Source organism: Tauraco erythrolophus, chromosome 3 (genome assembly GCF_009769465.1).
Source record: "Tauraco erythrolophus isolate bTauEry1 chromosome 3, bTauEry1.pri, whole genome shotgun sequence".
Classification (NCBI taxonomy): Eukaryota; Metazoa; Chordata; class Aves; order Musophagiformes; family Musophagidae; genus Tauraco; species Tauraco erythrolophus.
This window is the reverse complement of record NC_141467.1, coordinates 8967077-8984002: the sequence shown is the minus strand read 5'-3', so window position 1 is coordinate 8984002 and position 16926 is coordinate 8967077. Positions and strand designations below refer to the sequence as shown.

The window sequence follows — 16926 nt, the reverse complement described above, 5'->3', positions numbered from 1 at the left end:
CTCCCACTATTTTGAGGCAAATATTCTGCTGCTATGAATAAAAGCGTACCAGGAACTCACAGGAGTTAAAATTTGACAAAACGAGCAAATGGTCAGGACAAACTTCATTCAAGGCAACGTTCTTTCCAAAAGCTAAGCACTACTGCATTCAGTATTGACAAATGCAACAGGGAATAGATATTATTGGCCATAAACAGGCCTGCATGATTCTCTTGCTGAAGAAATCCTCCCAGGACTGAAAGCTACCTGAGACTCAAGATGGAAGAAGTCACAGGCATCCAGAGGAGTAAACACCTCAATCATGAGTAATCCAAACGAGTAACTGGAGAATCCAGCTAAACTAATAATTAACCAAGATGACATTTTACCATCCATATCTAAAATGAGACAGTTTTGACCCTTTCTTGCATATGGCAGCCTTCCTAGCATTCTCCACGTCATCGGCACTCTACGACTAAGCTGGGTAACCCAGAGTAATTTCCCAAACCAATCCAGGAGCTGAAACTCACTCAGGGCAGCTGTGCTGGAGGAAGTACTAATAGCCTGCTCTATCTGGCTTAGGCACAGTGGAAGACAAGAAGCATGGCTTTATGCTGCAGAATACTGCCGGCTTAGTGACACAGCAAGGAAAAGCAAAGCACATGGAAATGCACCTCCATTTTCTGTCCACAAAATGCAAATATTAATTAAAGGCATTCTGAAAGAACTAGGCAGGCCTTACAAACAAGCCCCCATCAACTACAGATCTTGATAAAAACCCCTCCTCCTCCCTGAAAATAACACATTGTGCTGGGTTTGTGGGAGGGGCTGCAGAAAGGGTCCCTCTAAGTAGTTGTGAAAAAAAGCTTAATGTGCTGGCTTTATGTGATGGGATTTGGTAGCACGGGAGGGGATGTGGAAATGGCCCCTGTAAGTAGCTGTGAAAAGCTTCCCCTGGCTCCTAAACCGGTGGGACCAGCCTCTGGCCAGGTCAGACCCTCTCCATCCTCCAGGACACGGCCAAGCCATCAGCACTTCTGTGAATGCCCTATTTAGAACGGGGATAAACGAATCCCAGCTGAAGCTGTACCTAACACCGAAGAGAGAGGAGGCAGGGGCTGCCCACACTGGGCTGCCACTACCCGACTGAAGACAGCTGCAGTGGAGAGAGGGCCGAGACCTGGGAGAAACGGCCACGCAGACACCAAGGAGAGTGAAGATGGAGCGGGAGGAGGTGTGCTGGAGCTGAGATTCCCCTGCAGCCCATGGTGAGATGGCAGGTGGCGCCCCTGCCACTCGTGGAGATTAACGGTGGAGCAGAGATCAACTTGCAACTCTTGGAGAACCCCACACTGGAGCAGAGATGCCTGTGCCTAAAGGAAGTCATAGAGAATGGTCTCCGTCTCTCATTAGTCTCTCTGGAGGCTGACAATGAGGCAGAGAGGCATATGAAGGTCATGGAGAACCCCATGCCAGAGCGGGTGGCAGCGCCCTAAGAACCTGTGACTGTGGGGAAGAAGTCCACAGTGGAGCAATTCAATGGGTCAGGATTGCATCCTGTGGGAAGGACTCACATTGGAGAAGTCTGCGGACTGTCCCATGAGGAGGGGATCCACTGGGCAGGGGGAAAGAGTGCCAGGAGTCCTCCTACTTTGAGAAAAGGAGCTGCAAAAACAACGTGTGATGAACTGACCTGCAACCCCTCCATTCTCTGTCCCCCTGCGCTGCTGGGGGAGCAGGTAGAGCCAGGAAGATGGGAGGGGTGGGGGAAAGGTGTTTTTGAGATCTGGCTTCAATTCTTGTTATCCTTTCTGAATGAACTGCTAACAAATTAAATTGATTTGTCCCCAAACTGAGTCTGTTTTGCACAGGGCCATGGTCCGTGGGTGCTCCCTCCCTGTTCTTGTCTCACCCTCAGGCCTTTTGTTACATTTTTCTCCTCTCCACCTCACTGAAAAGCAGTGAGTGAGCGACCTGGTAGTGGCTTAGCTGCCAGCTGAGCTAAACCATGACACACATACACCCCAGGTATGCACATTCACCAAAAAACAAAGAAACAAAAAACCTCCAACACATTCCTTATGGTATCTCCTACCCGCCCATCACAGCTGTAAGCAAATCCATGCACCATGGCTGGATTCCTGCCCAAGTCAGGGAGCTAAGGTACCCCTGACCAACTACACTTTTAAACATGCACACTCTGTATCCTTGCTAGGACATTTCAGCAGTGTCATGTCTTACGTTGCCTTTAAAGCTGGCATTTTAATTTATCCTAACTTTTTCCTTGTTCGTAAACTTCAGCAGGTGTGTTTGAACACCCTTTCCCTCTCCCCGCACATGCGACACAAGCCTACCCGGTCAGCGGCCGAGCACTCTCCCTCTACGGCTCCTGTGCCACCAGCTCTGTATTTTGCTCATCCCAGGTTCCCTGGCGCTACCATCTCCCCACACAGGCATCATTAACCCTTCCAGGAGGCAGACAGGGATACCGCACATCTCATTGATGCAAACAGATCTTTAGAAGTGAAGTATAGAAGATACGGTGCAGGACAACTCTAACAGGCTTATTCCTCCAGTAAAATCCCAGCACATGGCTCAGATCCCAGTCTCCTCTTGCCATGATTAAGTTACCAGTCCCTTCCCGAGCACCTTCATTCAATGCAGCTACGCCGAACACACTACTGCACAAAAACTCTTCTAGTCCCCCGTGCCCGGCTGGGAGCGGAGGAGGCGGCGCTGGCGGCAGCGTCAACACTCAGAACTGGTTTCTACAGGCGACAGAGGCACCAGACCTAATGCTGTGAAAGGGCAGAAAATGCCACGGGGCAATCCCGACTGCGTGCAGCAGCATTTTAGTCCGTGAATGTGTTTTAGCTCTTAACTGACTGATTTCAGCAGTCTGAGAGCTGCTGTCAGTACCAACAGTTGTCTGCTCATCTTAAATACGCTCATACTCTATCCTCATCCCAAAATATCAGCAGGAAAGCAGAACAAAACAAAACAAAAAATCCACTGAAAAGATTCAGTAGCCCAGGAATAGATATTTACAACAGCTTTTCAAATTGTGTGCCTCTTCCTAAGTGTCTGCAGCTCAGCTAGATTTATCTACGTATACAAACACCACAGCAACAGTAACTACAGTTACTCGAGGCACATTGCCTTGAGATGCAACTCTAAGCAAAAGATATGTAGATAGAAATACTAACCACCAAACAGGCGTCATAATTTACTACTTCAAAATACAATTTCTTCAAAGGATTTATATAAAGAAAGAAAAGTCAATAGGTTATGGTCACAGTTTGACTTCCAAACTTAAAAGCGGACTACTTCTTGGCAAAGAATGTCTATGGAGTAGGCCAATTTTCCCAGCTTGTAAGGGTCTTTCACATAGCAACATAGGGGATGCAAAGTGCTGGCAGGAGTACTCAGCAATGATGCATTACTGGAAAACATCTATTTTTGTAATTGAGTGGACTTCAGTCTGAGAAGTGTAAGTAAATCCCTCTATACAACACGGGACATATAAAAAAATATATGTGTATCGGTCAGGTCATACACTAACATGAATTTGTCAGAGATGCAAAATACACAACTGGATAAAAGACCTAATTTCCACTTCAACTATACGCACATGTCTGAAAGCATCAAGCTTTTACCTCCAGGCCTCTCAGATTTTTTGTTTCCCATTTCAAATTTCAAGTTATTAAAACATATGAATCACTAAGTCCTCAAAAAGAAAACCTGCATCCAACGGTGAAGTTCACTGAGATAGAGAAGATCAATCTAACCACTTCCAACCATCAAGAAGGAATTTTCATGCTCTCCCCATCCCCCACAGTTACCTCGTGCCAGCTCTGGCACGTAGCAGTCTACTCTCAGTACTGGTCGGATTCATCAATCTGGCAAAAAGTACTTTTCTCTGCTGGACTAATAAGTTCAACGGGCTCAGTGCATCAGCACTGGCCCAGAGAGATGGCAAGATCAGGCAGCCAGGATGAGAAGAAGAGGAAACAAAACTTCTCCGTTCTGTGTCCGTACCACCTTTAAATAGATTGTCCCTTTCTCCTCTCTTCAACTCACCCTTCCCTTGTGCTGCCGCGAGCACATATATGCAGCCAAGCAACAAACTGTATCAGGGCTCTATCAAACAGACCCAGCCAAAAATTCACCTACAGACCGCGACAGTGAGGACGACCTCTCAGGGGCATCAGGTCAGCGGTCCAGCTTACCACATGGCTGCAGCACGGGTGATGATGCAAAAGCAGGAATAGAAATGGAAACATGACATGGTTGTCTCTTGCAGTGGCAGACTTAAACTGGCTTAGACTAACTCTGCTTTTGCTACTTAGGGAGTGGTTTCAATTTGGATGTAGGACAGCAGAGTTTGACATTTCATTTAGAAAAAAAGACCATAAAACTTATGACTTAATATGAACAATATGTTACAGGAATGCCATTAATTATGCAGAATTTGAAGAACAATTTTATTTAAGGCAAGTGAACTAGTTTAGATTTATTTCTAAAAATCACAAAAAAGGAATTACGATACCAGTTGCCCGTGTACTTCTTTCTTATTGCTTGAAGTGGGCTTTATCTTCCTTACTCTAGTTAGCGTTAAAATAAACATTCCAGGGAAACACAGGTTCCGTTTTATATTTGGACACTGCTTGCACTCTGTACCCATCACCATCGCTTCCATCTGAGCACAAAATGCCAGCATACGCTCCGGTAGGTAAATGGGTGTCTAACCCACTAGGTTAAATCCTTGTGATGCTGAATGGATTTATCTCAAGTTTCATCCACACCTTTAGTTGACACAGTGACAACATTACAAAAGAGAGCACAAAGTGCAGGGCACCTTTCTTCCTTCCTTGCAGAAGGGCAGCATTAGGCTCTAGTTAATCCTCAGCAGCGACCAGAGATGGGTGCTGTGCATCACTGAGCATACGTTCAGTGTCACACTGAGAAAGAAATCTATCAGCATCAAAACCAAAAAATGTAAGATTAAGGAGACTACTTTCACTTTCAACTTTACAAACAGTTTTAAAGGAGTTCTGTCTTAATCTGAGACTCTTAAAGTACAGTTAATATTTTTTTATTGAAAGACTGAATACTTATGCTGTATGCCTGCAGCTAAATTTCATAGACAGTATGTAGAACTACATTAACTGAAATGCTGCTCAGACTATTTTGATTATACTATAAGGGAGCTCTATAATTGAAACAATTATTTTTACTTAACAAGTACAACAATAGGCAAAAAAACATGGCATCAGGACAACAAACACTGACATAACCACGCAGACAAGTTTAAAGTTTTCAAAATTAGAATGACCAGAAACACCTTTCCATAGCACCAGATGGTCTTTACAAGGCCCTTAGTACAAGTTATCAGATTTAGCGAAGTATGATAACATACATTTTACATTTAGGATTTAAATACAGTTTAGGTATAAAATTGTCTATCTTATTCATAGGTATTCTCTATACAGAAAGACCCAATTCATTACAGTATTTCAACATCATCAAACACAACTGATAATAGAAAGGGCAAACTTCCTCTTTCCTGCATGTATGGCAAATAAGAAGTTTATGCATACAAAAGCTTTCAATGTATCATACCCCATACTACAAATTTGCTACCTCCTCTATCTAGTCTACCTGACTCCCAGCAATGAGTTAAACATCTTCGGTGCCATTTTGCCTAAAAGCACTCACAACCAAACATGGTATCACAGGCTAATCTACGGCACGTAGTACCGAGGACACGTTAGGTAAGTAAAATACAAGCAAAGGCAGACAAATTCTGCAACAACTCCCGAAACAAAGGTCATGTGCCGTTCCATGGCAACTCACGGCTTGCTGATGTCCATCCCCATGTCCAGCGCTTTCTAGTGCAGACAAGGCTTTATAGATAACTTGAAGCATATTTCACAAAATTAAGAACTTAGTGCTACAAAATTTCATTCCTGTCACTTTGGAGTGGCACTCCAAAGTAAATCACAATCTTCAAACAAGACAACTGGAATTGAATTAAATTAAATGGGGTGTTAGCAAAAGATGGCAAAGCACTCTCACGCTCACTTGGAAATATCTTTTCTATCCATCCTGAAACTGAGCTGACAGCACAATACGCTAGAGTATTTGCAAAATGTAATACGGCAATCCTGTTGCACACTCAATATGTTATCTCATTCACAATGTTTAACACGTAAGTTAAAATGAAGTAATCAAAGAATCACCTTTAGTTATTCTCTGTGATAATCTGGTATTTCAGCAAAACTCAAAGCCTTCCTACTTTTTAAGTATCATATATAGACGTCTAGCATATAAAAGTTAAACCTCACAATTCATCTAAACCAGCAGAACCTGCAATTACTTTAAATAGGACACATTTAATCCTGCTGCACACACTTCCTAAAACGTCAGAATTGGTGCCCAGGAGAAACTAAACCACTGACCCTTGGGCAGAGCTGCTTTAGCTGCAGCGGTGGTGGCTATTAAATTCTTTGACATTTTAAGGCAATATTCTGAAACTGTAAAGCCAAGGTAGGCTACCTCTGCGGCAGGGTGGTAATCTTCAGTCATACGGGGCAGCAATGTCTTTCTGGCCATACCTTTTCACCACAGCTCAACTGACAGAACCAAGAGCATCTCACAAACATGTAACCAGTACCTCCAAACACTGTTCCCTTACCAGTAACACGAAAAATTGCCACTGCACATAGAGATTTTTTTTTTTTAGTGATTTAAGATAATGGCATCTGTAAATCTGTATATATTCTACAACTCTGTAAAGTAAGTTTAATAACAAACACTAAGGACTGACATTAGAGCAGGTGCACTGTTATAGCTAAATTTAACATGTATCTAGTTGCACCACAGTAACTCCCTAATACAGCTGCATTTTAACCAGTTTAAACCTTGTTTACATCTGCTTAGCTCAGGATGACTTAAACTACAAACGCACCTGTACTACAGGCTTGCATATACTGCTACACTTTTTCCTCACCAATTTAACATTTTGACATTGTAAATATTTCAGTGCCTCACTAGACCTATAATCCAGTCCCAAAGAAAACTCCAGTTGAATAGTTTTAACTCTTTGCTTCATTTACTTTAGCCTTGGAGGTCAACAGACCTTGAGCTCTAACAGGGGAAGGAGTTGTGAGACTCACCTGCTTCAAAAAAGAGTTTGATTCAAAATACAACCACAACTAAAAGCAAAGTCAGCCATTTCTCCAGGACACACTCACACAATCCCTTCCAAGAGCAGAGCTATGGAGATGACAATAAACAGCCTCAGCAAGGAGAAAGAAAACGTTCTGCTGGCACAGGTATTCGCAAAGGTAGCGTTGTGTGCTAAAACTGTGGCCGTAGGACTTCAGCGCTTGGTAGTGTCCATGTTCAGCATATACATTCTTTTCCCAGCAAAGGTGAATGTGGAAATGAACTTAGCTTACTTAAAAAAGCCATGGTGGTCACAACCAAGCCAAACACACACAAAGGCTCAGTAATTAAATGCAACATGCAATTATGAGATGAGTTACAGAAACTCAAAGGAAACTCTCCCCTCGGAAATATTAGCACTGCTGCCCCAATATGAAGGCTTTTAGTACTGTCACATTTCCTAGACAAGGGGGAGAAAAAAACATTTAAAGTCTTTTCTTGTCAAAAGAAGGGAAATGCATTTGTAAACTCTCCAACAGAAACAAAGAGAAGCAAATCTCATAGTCAAGAGAAGATCTTTTAATTAACGAGTACTTTTGTGCAGCATTCTAGGATACCACAATGACAAGCACTGTATCAGCAAGTTGCAAAACTGCTCATGCTTCGGGCAAAGTCAGACAAGCTAGTTCATACTTGCCTTCCCTCAGTTTAAGATAGTCCAACTGGCTTGGCTTAAAGGCACCAAGAGAGTACTTACCCTGCCTCTTCCACCAACAAAGCTGCAGATGTGACAGTCTCCCACCAAAGGTGGTGACAAATAGCTGAGAACAACACCACCTTCCAGCAGCTCAACTGTTAGCAAAATTAACAACTCTTTGGCTTAAAAGGTGCACTTAAATTAAAACTGCAGTTAGACAGTTGCAACAGGCAGATAAGACCAGTAGCGTTTAGGCGTAAACAAAGGACAAAGCAAGTCAAGACTTTTAAGCAGTACTGCAAATGAAACCAAAATAAAATAAAATACGGAATGAAGTGGCAAGAAGGGAAGATACCTGGCACAAGAGATCAGTACAAGGGAAAACAAGAAATACATCCAAATTTAGGGCAGTTGTTCATGAAACTGCACAGATAAGTAATTTAATACCTTAACAAGTAAAAAAAATTTCTGCCTAATGGCTAGGATTCATTACAAAAATATTTTGGGCACTTAAAAATTCTTCAGCATTGAAGACTTCTACTACAAAATGCACAGAGGAGAGTTTTCATTATACTGTCTTAGTAGCACACACCGAGAAAGGTGTACTGAGGAACATCTCCCTTTTCTCTCATGACTGTGTAATTACTACTGCTCAACATATTATAGATGTACAATAGCTATGCAATAAATACTGGATTGATTACACAGAACATTAAAGAGCAAAAACCGCGGAGTTTTTGCAATTTAACAGCAGAAAAATGGAAAAGCCTAACACTAAAGCCACTAAAAAAATGGAAGACATTTTTTAAAAATGGTCTGGAAAACAGCAACCCCAGAGAAAAGCCTCTTAGCTATTCTCTTCTTGAGGGCAACCTTGCACTTTACTCTGGATATAGCACAACAGTGAGATGGAGGCATTATTTCTTCCCTCAAAAAGCAACACAGCCCTCAAGACAGAATTGGAGGATGGACCAACCTGGAGTAACATCGACATTTACACCAAAACCACACGTCTGTGCGTGCTCTGTGGTCCAACGCTCAGCTCTGACAGAACCGCACACGCACAGAGGCTGTATGGCACCCCAGAGGTCACCTACTCCAATCTCCTGCTCAGAGAAGGGCCAAGAACAGCAAGTAGCCCACTGCTGGTGTGTCCACCCGGGTTTTGAACACCTCCAGGGATGGAGATCTCTATGGACAGTTCTTCCAACATGTTGCCGATCCTCACAATTAAAAAGATTTTTCGTAATATGAAATCAGAACTTCCATTTTCACAACTTGAGTCCATTGTCTCTTTTCCTGTTGCTATGAACCTCCGAGAAGTGCCTTGCTACACCTGCTCGATACTCTCGTTACGTATTTGCTCCTAACCTGAAGACACCTAGCTCTCTCAGCCATGTGCCTCAGTCCCCTAATCATTGTGAGGCCCTCAACTAGACTTACTCCAGTATGTGAAAATTTTTCTTTGTACTGGAGAGGCCAAAATTGGACACTTGATTCCAGATGCAGCCCTGGAAGTGCTGAATAGAGGGGAAAAAACACTTCTCTCAACATCCTTCCCACATTCTTACTAATGCACTCGGTATGCAGTTGGCCTTCCTCACCTCAAGGGCATGCTGCTGACTCAAGTTCAACTTGCTGTCCAGCAGGTGGGTGGGGCTGTTCTGTCCCAGATGAAGGACTTAGCATTTGCCTTTGTCAAACCTCATGAGGTTCCTGGCAGCCTATTTCTGTCAAGATCCCTCAATGGCAGCCCTGCCCTTCAGTAGCCTGCCATGAGGCTGACGTTCCCCCAGGTTTGGTATCAGCTGGGAACCTGTTGAGGATGCACACTATTCCTTCATCCCAGGTTGTTAATAAAGACAGATGCCAGTACCAGCCCCAATATCAACTCTGAGAGGCTCTATCAGCAATTAGCTGCCACTGGAACTTTGTATGGTTGATCACAGCCCTTTGAGACCAACAGTCCCACTAATCTTCCAACCACTTTACAGTCATAGAATCATAGAATGGTTTGGGTTGAAAGGAACCTTAAAGATCATCTAGTTCCAAGCCCCCTGCCACGGGCAGGGAAACCCTCCACTACACCAGGTTGCCCAAAGCCTCATTCAACCTGGCCTTGAACACTTCCAGGGATGGGGCAGCCACAACTTCTCTGGGCAACCTGTTCCACTGCCTCACCACCCTCAGAGTGAAAAATTTCTTTTAGATCTAATCAAAATCTCCCCTCTTTCAATTTAAATCCATTGCCCCATGTCCTATCACTACACGTCCTTGTAAAAAGTCCCTCTCCAGCTTTCCTGTAGGCCCTCTTTAAGTACTGGAAGGCTACAATAAGATCACCCCGGAGCCTTCTCTTCTCCAGGCTGTACAGCCCCAACTCTCTCAGCCTGTCTTCATAGCAGAGGTGCTCCAGCCCTCAGATCATCTTCGTGGCCTCCTCTGGACTCTCTCCAGCAGCTCCATGTCCTTCTTGTGTTGGGGACTCCAGAGATGAATGCAGTATTCCAGGTGTCCCTATTTACCAACTGGGCTACAGGACTAACACAGGAGACCATGCTGAGGGCCTTGCTAAAGTCCAGGCAAACAACATCCACTGCTCACCTCATGTCCACTGAGCCAGTCATCCCACTGTGTTATGAAATTGTTACAGGGCACTATGGTAGCCTGCATCTGCACTGATCTGAAATAGCTCTGCCCAAACTTTTTTAGGCATGCAAAAGAAATTTTGAACTCTGTCCTCTCACAGTCCTTAGAATCAGCAGCAGCTCAGTTCCTCCACTGCAGGGGAGCAAGAACCGGTTCTAATTACTGACTGGAGGAATAAATAACTCAGAGGAAGTGATGTGCTGCCAGCAACCAAAGGCAATTTGCAATGTCCCAGCTAACACAGTCAATTATTTCATGTGCTTTTTTCTTCTCCTAAGACACTGCTCACTAATACTGCTTTTCTCCAATACTTCACAGCCTCCAAGGCTGTTATGACACCACTTTGAAAGAAAAATCCCAGAATATTAATAAAATGCTATAGCAATCATCATCTACAATTTGTTGTACCACTGACAGCACTGTGAGCCTAAATGAGAGAAAACTGTCAATATCCCAGTTTAAAACGTTCTTCCCAAGTAGGATACATTTTTGTTTATGGTAGCAGTAGAAAGCCACGCACCACATTCAAACATCTGTTATGCTAATACAGCTTGATATTGCTGGGACAGCATCAGCCCCAGTATGAACCCTGAGAGGCTCTATCAGCAATCAGCTGCCACTGGAACTTTGTACGGCTGATCACAGCCCTTTGAGGCCAACAGTCCCACCAATTTTAAAACCACTTCACAGCCCACCTGACAAGTCCACATTTTCCAAATGGGCTACAGGGAAAACATGGGAGACTATGCAGAGGGCCTTGCTAAAGTCCAGGCACACAACATCCACTGCTCACCTCATGTCCACTGAGCCAGTCATCCCGCTGTGTCATGAATTTGTTACAAGACACTATGGTAGCCTGCATCTGCACCAACATGAAAGAGTTCTGCTCAAACTTTTCTAGGCAGGCACAAGAGATTTTGAACTCTGTCCTCTCACAGTCCTTAGTTTTGTCCTAGATGAAGGACTTAGCATTTGCCTTTGTCAAACCTCATGAGGTTCCTGGCAGCCTATTTCTGTCAAGATCCCTCAATGGCAGCCCTGCCCTTCAGTAGCCTGCCATGAGGCTGACGTTCCCCCAGGTTTGGTATCAGCTGGGAACCTGTTGAGGATGCACACCATTCCTTCATCCCAGGTTGTTAATAAGGACATGGAAAAGCACCAGACTCAATATCAACCCCAATACAATTATACTTGTCCAAGTCCCTACAGACATTCTTAACAAAGTTTTTTTAATTAATATTTTTCTGCTTCAGGTTTATGAAACATTAACTAGTTTACATTACTCAATATGATACTCTAGGAACTGTTTAGCATGACAGTTTCAAAATTTCCTCCCAGAATAAACCTAGTGGTTTAGAAGATTCCTTCTGCTCGCTGCCTGTAGTCATCACCCACCAAGAAAATCCCATGCATACATCAAACAACAGTTTACAATTGGCCTACCTTCAAGACAGTAGCAGGTGATAAGGTAATGATTTAGACATTGCTGCATGTAGTTTAAGTTGCCAATCCTGTAGCTATTCCATCTGGAAAGAATCTTACACAATGTCTCAAGCGATTTATGAAACTCACCAATCCAGAGGGACTTTCGTGAGGAAGACCTGTGAATGTGCCTTTCAGTGGCGTTCTGGTCGTCTCTTTCCAGTAATATCCTAACTACATCAGTGCAAGACCAACTACAAATATGCAGAAACGTATGCTGGTCTCATCAAGGAAAATATCTTTGGACTGTTTTCTTGTATATCAGTGTAGCACATCTACATTATAAATATGCACTGGCACATGCACATGTAAGAAAAAACAAAAAACGTATTGCTCCCCAGAAGTTTCAATCTACAAATATTATCTCTAATATCAAACAGCTCCGAGCTGAAGCTTAACATAAACATACAGGTTCACGGGAAGGTTATAAAGACTATTCAGAGAACTGGTTTTTCTCACGCTTAAACCTGCTCGTATAAGTTTAAAAGTCCAGCAGAGTCAAAGTTCTCTGACACTTTCATTTGAATGGTTAATTATCCAATAAAAAAGTAACAAGAAAGTTATTTAGTCTCTTCTCCTCTAAGTCACATTTAGAATCCTTGAAATCTGTATGTTACCTGGATGAGAACGGAACTATTCCAGGCTAAACCACCGCGGACACACACACACGCAAGCACACAAAACATCAAAGTAACAACAGGATCATACAGATACTATACTAGAAGCTGCTTAATAAGTCAACAATGTAAACACTCATCCCATTAACACATCCGCAATAGTAATTCCAATCATCAGTCTACGCAAATAACTAGGACAAACCAGCATGTAGAAGCACTGAGGCCACATCCGGAAGACGAAATCCAGATGCTGGACACAACAGCTCCCTCACTTGCCCATGCTTGGCTCTCCAAAAGCCGTAATTTTAACCCAAGTGCCTAAGCCCCTCACATGGTACAGAAGGAGGATGGCTACTTCAGCATCAGATGGATGAGTAAACAGGTAGCATGCTAAGCACAGTGTAATCTAAAATCAACACATTCATTGTGGAGCTGTCAACATTTAGCCACCAGGAAAGCACAGTCAATAGGGAGGGACTCCTCAATCCTACTCCCGTAACACCCAATGCAGAGATAGATAAAAAAGGGCTCTTTTCTTTCTGAGGATTGCCACACCACAAACCTTCACGGTAACATCCTTACTTAGCAGTGCTGCTGCTTTTGGTCTGTGAGTTTGTTTAATAACATAGCTGCTGACAGTGCACTTTTTATAATGCAGGATGATAGCTCAGAAGAGAAAATACCACGGTTTAGTTCCCTCACTAGTGAGGGAATCTGTACCTGTATCTCCGTCTTCGAGGAGAATATGCAAGCTACACGTCAGAGTCTTCTCTTCCAGACAGCATCTGTTCACCTCTCCTATTTTGAGGCTGGTTTAAAAAAAGGCTCTAGATTTAAAAAAGCTACACACAAACATAAAGAAGCTTGGTTCTAAAGTTCAGTGATCAGGCACTTGGGGAGAAAGGGGCAGGAAATATTGGGCTTTGTGTGTGTGTCCCAAGGAACATCTAACATGACACAAATGACTTCTCAAATCAAGGATCAGAGCCTGCATGTCTGCAAGTCTTCAAGGGCAACATCTTCTTATACATGCTCCTTCTGGCTCCATGAATCATGCGTTCTTTTTCTGGCTAGTAACACAGCTTCAGCCAGGAGAACTGAAGACAACACACAGCTTGGCGACTGGGATATTCGCCCAGAAAGTGGAAGATGTAGGTTGATCCCTCCAGGCAAATAGGAATCTGAAGCAGGGTCTACCACATTCTGAACAAAATGCTTTAGCTAATAGTCATCAAAAAGCAGCAGCAGCAGCACCTCCTCTTCCAACTGTCTTCTAAAGCTGTCGCTGTACTTTATAGAAGACTGACTCTGCAGCATGCTGGACACGATGGAAGAATTCTCATCTGACTGAACTCCCCAGGAGACTATGGCAAAATAACAACATCCAGAAAGCAGACAATCATGAGCCAGGCATCATGTTCATCATCTCTCACACAAGCGAAGAAAAAAAGCAGATATCCTAAGAACTTTAAAACTGTTAGCATACTGAGTACAGGGCTTAGGCACCTTCAGACCCTGACAATAAGAGACTGAGGGTTTTTAGGACCGCGGTTTTGACTGAAAGCACCTAGAACAGTTCTATTAAAGTATTTCTATGAACCTACTTATTGATAATAGTTGAGAGGAGGATCAGACTCAGAGGTATAACCTCATGTCAAGATTGCGCTGAGCACTTTCGTATCTTCCCAAACTCATTACTGAAAGACAACTAATACTTAACCACACAATACTTCTGCAGAGTGGACATTATATTGAAAATAGGAACACTTGTCAATCAATTCCAATTTAAGTTGGCCACCTACCCAGAGCTCTTTTTTTTTTTAATGTAAAGCAAGTTAGTGAGCTGCATAGGGTTAAAAAGCTACCCATTATATCAAACGCACGTCTGACATCTATCAGTTTGCCTATTTATTTAATCACTACGTTTTTTTTCCCCAAGACATGACTGTTAATTTGATCTGTGTATTCGATTTGCAACATCCATTCTCTGGGCAGAAGCCCACAGATATCCCCAAGCACGTGTTTCCTTTGGCACATTGTTTAAATAAACCTACTGGAAAACGCAGAGATAACAGACAATAGAAGAGTCAAAAAAACCATCTACGCTAATTATTTTAAACTCAGGTGTAAGGTTTCAGTTATCTACACCGCATCAACACATGCAACATGCGAATTTCAACGTTATTCTACCATTCACACATGAGTTTTCACCGTTTGCTCTCTCAGTGCAGTGATCCTTTGTACGAAGCACCACCACGCCAGCTTCACAAGGACAAGACTGCTGATCAGCATACTATATAAAAGACTTAAGTATAGTACTTCCCAAATAATAAAAACTAATTGAGCCACAACTTGTGCATAACACTCCTTCAATTTTGCATATAATATTCAATCCCCTAGCTTATGTTAACGATTTAATAATGCAAAGGTTTTGGCTGAACGGTCGACCTTAAGTTCGTAATTACACGTGGAAGGCATTTCCAGAGCACTGTCTCTGGGCATCGTGAAATTTCTTAGCGAGCAGTAATTGGGAAAGGATCTCTGCTTCTTTCCCACCAGCCACTCTAAACGACACAGGATTTTCGTGTCGCAATTTGCAATCTGTTTTTTTGTTACCCATCTACTCTGTCCTACAATACAAAGGAGAACAAACGCCTCATGAATTACATTTCACTTGCACCGCATCAGCACATTTAGGTACAGGCAAGGGACTGAAGAAACTACCAGATGCAGACCTGAGGGTTCCTCATGCAACATCCTACAAAACAAAAACCCGATCGAAGATGCCCAACTACCCAGCACCCTCACAAACTCATTTGCAATCCGAAACTTGTCGAGAAAAGCGAATATTAGCAGTGATGCGCTTAAATCTACGGAGTAACTGCACTTGATAACCCCGCATCAATTTAACCGGGGTGGGGGGGCTCATTCCGAGACGGGTGCGTGCAGACAGCAAGCACGAATTATCCTTACGTTCGCCCGGGGTCGTTAAGGAATGGGACAGTCCGGAGACGAAACGATCACCCCGCACAGAGGGAATCAGCCCACCGCGGGGCCGCCGGGCGCACGGCGAGGGAAGGAGCACCGACCCCTCCCCAGCCACCTCCCCCTCCTCCCGCTTTCGCTCCCCGCCGAGAGCGGGCATCTCCCCGGCCCGGCGGGAGACAAAAGGGAGGCGCGGATCGCCGCCGCGGGCCGGGGTGACCGCCCGGAAATCCCACAATCCCCGCGGCCCCGGCGGGAAACCCTTCCCCGCCCCGTTCCCGGGCCGTTCTACCGGGAAGCCCCGGCCCAAAGCCTCGCACGTGGGTTGGGGGGTGGCGGCAAGGGGCGGCCCCGCCGCGAGCGGGCCGCCTCCCGCCGGGAAGGGGCTCCCCACGCGCCCGCCCGCCCGCCCGGGGTGACCCGCAGCCTCCCGCCGCCTCACCTGCTTGCTCCTCGTGTAGGGCGGCTTCACGGCGCCCAGGTGGTACCGCCGGGTCCGGATCTTGCCGCCGCCGCCGCCGCCTCCGCCGCCCGAGGCCATGATGGGATCCGGCCCTTCTGCTGTCCCCTTCCCCCCCCCCTCCCGCCCCCCACCGCTGCCCCGGCCCCGCAGCCGCGCTCCTCCCGCTGCGCTGTCACAGGCTCCGCAGGGATGGGATGGGCCCGGCCCGGCCCGGCCCGGCCTTCTCCGCCGCTCCCGCGCGCCACGCGCCGCGCGGCCTGGCGCGGGGGCTCCGCGGCCTGCCCCTCCCCGCCGCGCCGCCCCCCCTCCCGCGCGCTCGCTCGGGCGCTCCCGCGGGCGCGCGCGCGCGCTCCCTCTCACGCCCCTCCGCGCGCCCTTCGCCCGCTCCTCGTTCGCGCTCACCGGCGCCGGCCGGCCGCGCGCTGCCCGCCCGCTCGCTCGCTCACCCGCCCGCCCGCTCGCGGCCGAGCCGCCGCCGCACCCCTCCCCCCTCCGGCCGACCAACCACACAGCGCCCGCCCGGGCCGCGCCGCGTCACCACAGCGCGCGGGTGGCGTCACGAGAGCGGGACACGCCCGGCAGCCCTCGCGCGCGCGGGCACCGCCCGCCCGAGGGAAGCGGGAGGGGGGCGGGGCGGGCCGGCTCTGCCGCCGGGACCCGCAACGGGGGAGCGGGGACTCGCGGGCTCGGGGAGCGGAGCTTTGTGACACCAGGGTCTCGCCGGGGTGAGCCCCGGAGGCGGCGGCGCTGGCGGGGATGGGCTGCGCCGCCTTCCCCCGTCTTCCCGCGGCGCTGCGCCGCTCCCGGCGCGGTTATATCCCCGGGGACGCAACCCACCCTCCCTGCGGCGGGCGGAACGGGAGCCTCCCCCACGGGACGGGGGC

General features: G+C 46.1%; 1 protein-coding gene across 2 annotated transcripts in view; it reads right to left on the bottom strand.

The window, feature by feature from the left end:
• Positions 1-16120, bottom strand: part of NUP153 (nucleoporin 153) — a 52126-nt gene extending 36006 nt beyond the window's left edge. For both annotated transcript variants that reach the window (XM_086608455.1, XM_086608454.1), the window contains exon 1: positions 16022-16120. In XM_086608455.1, coding sequence (XP_086464581.1) covers positions 16022-16120 — 99 coding nt within the window. The remainder of the gene's footprint in view (positions 1-16021) is intronic.
• Positions 16121-16926: the final 806 nt, after the last annotated feature.